Genomic DNA, 9520 nt, shown 5'->3' with positions numbered 1-9520 from the left:
CGTTTCCTTAAAAAACTAAAAATATACTACCATACGATCCAGCAATCCTACTTTTCAGACATATACCTGGACAAAGATATATAATTCAAAAAGATACAATGCACCCTTATGGCCACAGGAACACTATTCACAACAGCCAAGACACAGGAACACCTTAAATGTCCATCAACACATGAATGGATAAATAAGATGTGTGTGTACAAACACACACACACGCAGTAGAATACTACTCAGCCATAAAATGAATAAAATAATGCCATTTGTCACAACATGGGTGGATCTTGAGATATCATGCTAAGTGATATAAATCAGAGAAAAACAAAAAATCATATGGTATCACTTCTAAATGAAATCTAAAATAGGACCATGAACTTATCTACAAAACAGAAACAGACTCACAGACATAAAGAACAGACTTAGGATTGTTAACATGGCAAGATGGGGGTAGGTTGGAGGATAGAAGATCAGGGGTATGTGGTTAGCAGATTCAATTATAAATACAATTGTTACCATCACAAGTTCCTCAGTCCCTGTCTCACCTTAACAAAGCATTGGAAAGCAGACCTTCTAAAAAGTTATTAAAGTGAAAGCACATTTTCAGAGAGGGAGAGAGGACTTGCATGCAGGTTAGAAAAAAGAGCCCAACTCATTCTGTGAGAGTCTTCATATCCCACAATATGACCCGAGTGGAGACCCTGTTTGATCTTCTGATTGGTCTTGGACAGGATCCCTTATTTGCATGGGGAACAGGTTATACAGAGGCAGGGTGAGGAATGGGCAACCTTCCTTCTCCAGAAGGGAGTGAGCAGCCCAGGCTGGTCAAGGTAGGGGAAGGGGCATTACAATGACACATGGCCAGGGACTTTTGGGGTTAGTCTCCTTGAAGGGGACTTGAAGCCTGTAACAGAATAGAAGCAAAACAAAAGAAAACAAAAAACAAAAACAAGATCTTACCATATAACACAGGGAAGTGTATTCAATACCAGCATCATGGAAAGCAAACAAAAACCACAATAACTTATCACCCAGAATAACTGAAAGAAAAATAATACAAAGTGATAAGAATGTGGAGCAATATTTGTGTTGGACTGTGAACTCCCTTCTTGCATTGAGATCTCTCTCCACATGTGTAAGGCTGCCTAATGTTCCATACTGACCATCACAAGGGTCCCAGAGATAAACTATCTGGATCTCATTTGAGTGTCTGTTTATTTCCACAGTTCTCAAATAAATGTGAACACTTTTTTGGATCTGGATTCCAGGACTTTTAGATGGTTGCCATTCACTTTATGCCCTCACTCTAACTCTTAAGAAATAAGTAACAGGTTTCCAGAAGAAAACTTTACACACTTCTTAAGAACACAATTTTCTCTCTGAAATGAGTTTAACTTTATCCCTGGTCCACACGCTGGAAGTCTGCCATCCTGGCTATTTACACGACATTCAGCTTTCTCAGAAACCCAGGTTCAGAGACAGAAAGGCGGACTCATATTGTGGTTGCAAGTGCAGGCAATACAATTCCCCACTCAAGAACGAGTGTTGCTCTATCATGTCTGTCTCTCCCAGCTATCTGCTTCTTAGACAAAGCCCTTCCATCAAAAGAGATAATTAACTCCTGGGAGAGGAAATAGCAGCTATAAAACAAGATGCAGGAACCTTTGTGGAAAGCTCTTTCAATAGGCATGCCTTCAGGAGAAAATGTCATTTTTTCTTTACATGGACGCAGCAATATCCAACAAGAGTGGAATGACCAACCTGAATGTGTTTACACCACACATTCTGCCTCCTGCCTATGGAACCAGAGCCAGCTAGAGAAGATCACTTCTCCGTAGTGTTCCAGATGAATTCATTCTAAATTTAAGTCCCAGATTTTCTGTGAAAACTATTCAAGGATTTAGGCCAAGAAGGAGAGATTTGGACTTATAGTTACTTTTCTGTTGTGATGTTGAATTATCTGAATGGTCTGTTTTTGAGTGTGTCCTATCTTTCATATTGAAAGGTACTTATCCCAAAAGGAGGACAATATGAAGGTGGTATTAATTCTGAACACCCTCAAATACCACTAATATCATCAAAGAACACAAGGTAAGTTTTCCAAAAGAGCTGGTGCTTATTAAAATTTGTTACTTTTTATATCTAGGAATCATTATATCTCAACACTTTTGAAACACAGTTAATACAATTTCATCTTCCCCCATTCTTCAAAAGATACTTGGTAAATACCATTAACCTAATTTGACAGATAAAATTTGAGGTTCATAGAGATTAAAAATTTTGTAGGATCCAGCTCTCTAATACCATATATCCCTCTTTTGCCAGGAGATACTTCTTTGAATAAGACTAATCATGAGAATAAAAACAGAATTTAATACACTTCACACAAAAAAAAATACATACACAGACTAAAAGATATAAATCATCACCCATTTATTCCAATCAGGAACATGGGGAATTCTTCCCCAGATCAAATGCTATGTCTCTGTGACGTCTTTAAAAGGAAAACTGGAGATGTTTCTTCCTCAGGTTATTGGACGTTAAATATTTCTCTGTGTCTTTGCTCAAAATGTCAAGTCTTCCAAGTTTTAGGGGCACAGTAAAAAAAAAAGTGGTCACGGTCCTTGGTGTGTCCACAGCAGGGTAGTGAATATGTTCATAGATGTTTCCTCAGTCAACACTCATAAGAGTGCATGAGATGCACATTATCACTCTCATTTGGTATTGAGGAAACAGGGGTGTAAGGGGCCAAGAAATGCACCTCAGATCAGGAAGCTGAACGTGCAGAAAGGCAAGTTCTAAGCGGGTCTTTTGGAGTCTCAAACCAATATTCTCAACAACTGGGACTGTCATTTCAACATTCTGCTAAGAGTCTGTGGGCTTTTCATGCTTTGCAGGGAGACTGGGGAGGAAGTAAATGGGGATGAAGTCAGGACAAAGATAAAATGGACCTTTAAAGAAAGTAGTACTGCACAGTTATAAACATGTCTATCAATGAAATTGCTTCACATACACTTGCAAGAAGTATTAGAGCAATCAAATTATTATGGTCATGTCAAAAGTAGCTTATGAATGCCACACTGTATGTTTATCTAATAATAAATGACATTTTAAGAATAAGGAGACAGAAAGGGTAAGATGTATAATCTGAACTGATCTTAAATCTGCCCTTTATTAGCTGCTTGATTTGGGGTAAGATTCTTAACTTCTCTATGCTTCTACCCCCTAATGTTCAAATAAGGATTAAAATGGTAGTGGCAATCCTCTTACAGGTTTGTAACAAGGATTAAATAATCAAATGTCCTAAAAACACTTAGAGTACAGTAAATGTTCATTTTTTTAATTTTATGGAAGAATTGGTTGAAATTGCTTTAGTTAATATCTCATTAGTATTACTATTAACATTAGTTTAAGAGATTCCATGTAATGGAGAAAACAATACCCCGCAGAGGATGCTATCATGCCATGTCCATGGAAATCAATCACTAAAAGTATATTCATTAGCTATTATAAAGTTATTGGATTTTGGCAACCCAATTTATTGATTCTATTTCAGTAACAACTGTATTTTTCCATAACTTTCCCATTACCAATGCCATGGTATACTTAATATCAACTATTATAAACAGCCTGATAATGAAATTCCATTCTCTGGCTCCCATTCCATTCCTGAATCTCAGCCCACTTCATCCAAGTCAGACAAATATATTTACTAGAGTTGCACACAAGATTCTCCCTTTTATAAAATGCATCTTCGTACTTACACTCATCTCATATTCTTAAACTCGCATTTTAACATGCTTGTGCACTCATATTTGAGTCATCTTCAGCAGATCGGAACTTTTAATTTTCTATCTCAATAAATCTTATACGAATTTAGAATCCAGTAGAATCTAGGCATTTGTTATTTATTAGATAGAGAGACTTGCTAAACTCAAGGCGGAGCTAGAAAGGGGACTTTTTTTTCAGGTAATGTGGTTAACAACAACATGAGATACATGGAGAATAGGAACAATGTGACGGAGTTTGTTCTACTGGGACTCACACAGAATCCAAAGATGCAGAAAGTCGTATTCATTGTGGTTTTGATCATCTACATCATCTCTCTGGGAGGAAATGTGCTCACCATGGTCACCATCACTACCAGCCCACTGCTGAAGTCCCCCATGTACTTCTTCCTGGCCCATCTCTCTTTTATTGATGCTTGCTACTCCTGTGTCAGTATGCCTAAACTCATTGCAGATTCACTCCATGAAAAGAAAACCAGCCCTTTCAATGAATGCATGACCCAGATCTTTGGGGAACATTTCTTTGCAGGTGCTGATATCATTGTGCTTACTTCGATGGCCTATGACCGCTATGTGGCCATCTGCAAGCCCTTGCATTATACAACTATCATGAATTGGCAGCTATGTTGGCTGTTAGTGGGAGTGTCATGGGTAGGAGGCTTTCTTCACGCAACCATACAGATCCTCTTCATCTCCAGACTACCCTTCTGTGGTCCTAATGTCATTGATCACTTTATGTGTGATCTGAACCCTTTGCTGGATCTTGCCTGCACTGATACCCACACTCTAGGGCTCTTCGTTGCTGCCAACAGTGGTTTCATCTGCCTGTTAATCTTCCTCCTCTTGATTGGCTCCTATACAGTCATTCTGCACTCTCTACGGACCCAGAGATTAGAGGCAAGGCAAAAAGCCCTCTCCACCTGTGTCTCTCACATCACAGTGATCGTCTTATTCTTTGTTCCCAGCATATTTGTGTACATGAGACCATCAGCTAATTTACCTGTTGATAAAGCAGTTGCTGTGTTCTACTCTATGATAGCTCCCATGTTAAATCCCTTAATCTATACCCTGAGAAACTCTGAGATGAAAAATGCCATTAGGAAATTTTGTAGTAGGAAAGTGATTTCAAGTGATCAATAAAATATACATTGAGCCCAATATTCATGCAACTGATGAAAAGGTCAAAAGGACTCTATTGGTAATCTCAGTAAAGAATACCTATGATATAAACAACAACAACAAAATCTACAAACCATAGATTCTTCAAAAAGGGGAGAAGAAAAAGATGTAAGAAAAGAGAGAAGAACCTAGCCTGGGATGACTCAGCACATTTGAAAAGTTCTACTAAATGGGAGCTGAGTTTTACTAGATTCATCATTGTGTATGGATTCATAAACTTTTGTCCCAATAAGAGAAATAAAAAATGCACTGATGGACATTTGGGGTGTTTCCATGTCTTGGCTTTTGTCAATAGTACATTAGCAATGAGATCCTGCTGTGTAGCACTGAGAACTATGGCTAGTTACTTCTGACAGGGCATGATATTGGGAGAAAAAAGAATGTATACATGTATGTGTAACTGGGTCACCATACTGTACAGGGGGGGAAAAAACTGTATTGGGGAAATGACAATTAGAAAAAAATGCACTGATATGCAGAAGTAAGTACAATAACAATCCGAAGAGGTAGGGACTGTTATTATCCTCATTTTACAGGTGAGTAAACAAACAAAAAGGGGAATGATCCAAGAAAGAAAGAATGACATAGCAGTAACCAAAATTTAACTGACCTCTCAGACGATGTTCTTTTTTATTTTGCTTCCAAACTAATTTTTATTAACAGACCCCATAGTTTCTGTCTGGAACCCAAGTTCATTTATGTAAATGACAAGCAAGGCCTATAATTCCCCAATATATTATTTTTTTTCCTACTGTACAGACCATGTTCTTATCTGCTATGATATACAGCCAGGCAACGACTATAGAAAGGTAGCATAATTATACCAGTTAGCATTTACTCAGACAGAGATGGAGCTGGACTAAATATTTACCCATCTTTCTATCTGTAAGCACATACACACACAAATATACTCATATGAATTAGTTATATGTGTATACATTTAATTAGTTATATGTTAATATATATATTTAATTATCCTATGTTCATTATAAATATGCTCATAAACAGGTTATATTTTAGTAGTTACACATATAAATATTACTATTTTATTACAACTATGTATTCATTATATATGATAAATTTCTAAAGGCTTTTATTAATAACTCTGCTTATTTTTATGTATCAGTTAGTGGTAATATGTTGACTGTAACACTGCAGTATGTAACTACTTTAGGAATATAAAAGCTAGGACTGAATAGCCACTAGTGTATAAGTAACAAATGTTACACCATTTCTAAATTCCTTTTAGCATTAGGAAACCTCCCTATTCATGTCACCAACACAGGCTCATAAACCATCAGAAAGACTATTGAATGTCAGACATGAAATTAATGTAAATAAACACTCATGCTCCATGAAGTATTTGTCTACTGGCTAACAATAATTTCTGAAATAGCAGAGTGTCTGTGTCATGATGAATACTGAATTATTAAATGTAAGCATATAGGGAAATGAATACATTCAGTAAAATACAGACAAAAAATGGTAGTAGAGAGTAGGAACTTTTTTGTACTATATCTTTTCCACAATATGAGAAGAATTATAGCTTTTTCTCCTTGGGAAACCACATTTTGTTTACTCCTGTGTAAGCTATAAATAAGAAAATAACTGAAACTTAATGTACCAACCTAAGAAAAAATCTTTTATTGACATTCACCCAGCTCTTAGAAAGATTTCATCATCTTAGGAACTTTGGTTGCTTTTGTTACTTTTTTTTTTGTAAAAAAGTTTGCTTTCTGATAACATTTTATTACAAAAGCAGTTTTAAAAACATGTAGCTTTGTCTACAAAAAAGAAATTTCAGTGTTAATATATTCCATTCATTTTGTTTGTCCTTCTTTCATTCAACAACAAATATTTTTGAGCCCAAGTAATGAACCACGTACATTGATAACTGGGAGGTCAGGGGTAAATAAAGAGAAATCCAAATGATGCTTTCATGGAGCTCAGATGCACTGAGGGGACCCCTCCAAAAGAGAGCAGACAATTACAACACACTTGGACACAGAATGTCAAGCCATCCCTTCTGTGGTGAAAATAACATTGTCCATCTGTCCCCTCTCATAACCAAAAAAATCACACCATATCCAGTGGGTCTCATTAGTTTTTGGAGGCAAGGTACTTTTCATTTCACACTACTGCTTCAGACCATGTTTCAGGTGACTCAAAATACTGCTGGTTTTGAGTGGGGAACAGAAAAATAAAAAGCTCTACAACAGGGCAGGATGCCATGTAAGCTTTTCTGCCACTTGGGACAAATGATCCAGTAGGTCTCTGTTGTTTGATGGGTCAGTGGCAGATGGAGTCTTTGGCAAGCCTCCTGGGTGAACTGCCATGGAGGCCGTTAGGATCGTGGAGCAAAATCTTGTCATCCTTTTCAAATACCTACGCTCCTTTTGAGAAATAGCTCTTGACCTACTAGTGGGCCTTAACAAGAGACTGAATGCTTAACCATGGGCCACCAAGTCACTATGCAACCTGGGCTGCCCATCATGAACTTGGTGGTATCTGACCCATCAATGCCATTACTGTGGGTGGATGCAGCAGTACCCCAGCACCACATGGATGTGCTATATATGAGACATGGCCTAAGTAGGACGTGAAGTCAAGGTTACATGGATAAGTGGCAAAAAGGTCCATGGTCCCCACTCCTGCTACACTCCCTTCCCTCTCCATGCCTGTCCCTATGGAGTCATGGGGATTTGAAAATGATCAGTTGAAAGAGGAAGCAGAAACTTGGGACTTGTATATAGACAGTTCTACAATGATAAGCAGGCATATCCTGAAAGTGGAGAGCTGAGCAGGACAGCACCACTCTGGAGAATCCCTGAAGGTCAAGAGGAATGCAAATGCTCCCAAAGGGTACAACAATCAGTGCACCTGGTTGTTCACTTTGTTGAGGCTGAGAAATGTCTAGATCTGAAATATATGCTGACTCATGTGTTTGGACCAATGATTTGGCTGGATTGTTGAGGACGTGAAGGAAGGTGCCTGAAAGATTGGCCAAAAGCAGTTTGCTCTACAATCCAAAACACTAAATCCAGTCATTTACAACCTGTACCCACTTGGATGAGGCACACGGGGCAAGAATCTCAGCAATCTGGACAGCTCAGGAGTTAGGAGTCAGATGCCTACTTGCAATGGCCCTAAAGACTTGGAAGTACAACAGTTCATCCGAACTACATTTAAGTATAACTAGGTTATGTGGAAGAATTCAAGGGAGACCTGAAAAAAGGCATTCTTGCATGGACTATAAGAAGCAGCCTGAAAAAGAACTAAGGGCAAGTAACTAAAGAGCCTTTATGAACGTCTGAATACACCAACAAAGCTTTTGCAGTTCAAGAAAAGAAATAACTTCAAGTAAGACATATGGTGTCCTACCCATCCTTAAGAAGAAGAGTAACTGTGGAAATGTTAAATCATCATGCATGTTACCTCACAGCTTGATCATGGAAATGATCATTTGGTGGGTTCAGAACCACATAAAATTATTGAAAGCAAAACATTAAAGGTAGCTAAAGAATTTGGGGAGCTTAAAATGCTAACAGTACTTAGGAATGCAGTCGGAAAGAACTGGTGCATGTGAATGAAGGGACCACTGGCAGACCTTGAGGATATTTAGTGAATAGAGACAGGACACTAGGCACAGCAAACAGGGGCTGTGAGGGTTCTTCTTTCCTTCCAAGAAAACTGCAAAGTCAGGGCACACGCTTTTTCCCAAGCAACGAGTTCCAGGCAAACCCGTAGTTACCTTCAGAGAGAAAAAGGACCAACATCTCCAACCCTCCTTCATCAACAGATATTCTTTACACTGAAAACTATAAAACTTTTAGGGAAATTAAAGAAGACCTATAAATAGGGAAAAGTGTGAGGGTTTACAAGATCGTGGACACCCTGGCACGTGACTGGCCAATGCCCCTCTGCCATTTATCTAAGAGAGGAATTGTTGGATCATGTGACAATTCTATACCACTTGGCAAAATTAACCAGCAGGTCCATGGTGTTTGATGTGTTCGTGGCGGATGGTGATAGAAAGATAGCACAACAGTCATCATTTATAAAGACACAGAATATGCTAAAATCTACCTGTGTGTGTGTGTGTGTTTGTGTGTGTGTGTGTATATATATACATACACACACACACAGATATATAGTATGTTAGAATATATAAAATATTATAGTTGACAGTTTCCATGATATATGAATAAATTCTGATGATATTCATTAATGAATCTGACAGCTTTTATATATCACAGCTGATGGTTTTGTGTCAACTATAACAGTGTGGTATATAATTACTTTAGGAATATAAAACAATGGGCCATTTAATATCTAAGCATAAAGTAATGACTGTTTACTGTATTTCCAAATTTCCTTTTTGCATTCAGAATCATTTTGCATCACTCATGTAAGCATGTTATGCTGATAACCAATCCAAAAGAGGGAGCATTCAAATAAAATAGTATTCAATTTAGACATAAATTTCAATTGATTAAATAAATACATGGTAATATTCCATAAAGTACTAGCCTCATTGGTAACAATAGTTTCCTCAGGTA

The 9520-nt window shown here is 37.8% G+C and overlaps 1 protein-coding gene across 1 annotated transcript; it reads left to right on the top strand.

Annotated features, from left to right (window-relative positions):
• Positions 1 to 3983: 3983 nt before the first annotated feature.
• LOC125124061 (olfactory receptor 4C13-like) lies at positions 3984 to 4922 on the top strand. The gene has a single exon (XM_047774239.1). It carries the CDS (start codon positions 3984 to 3986, stop codon positions 4920 to 4922), a length of 939 nt encoding a protein of 312 aa, XP_047630195.1.
• Positions 4923 to 9520: the final 4598 nt, after the last annotated feature.

This window comes from Phacochoerus africanus, chromosome 4 (assembly GCF_016906955.1).
Source record: "Phacochoerus africanus isolate WHEZ1 chromosome 4, ROS_Pafr_v1, whole genome shotgun sequence".
Lineage (NCBI taxonomy): Eukaryota > Metazoa > Chordata > Mammalia > Artiodactyla > Suidae > Phacochoerus > Phacochoerus africanus.
The sequence above is the reverse complement of the archived record's forward strand: the minus strand, read 5'-3'. Positions and strand labels throughout refer to the sequence as shown.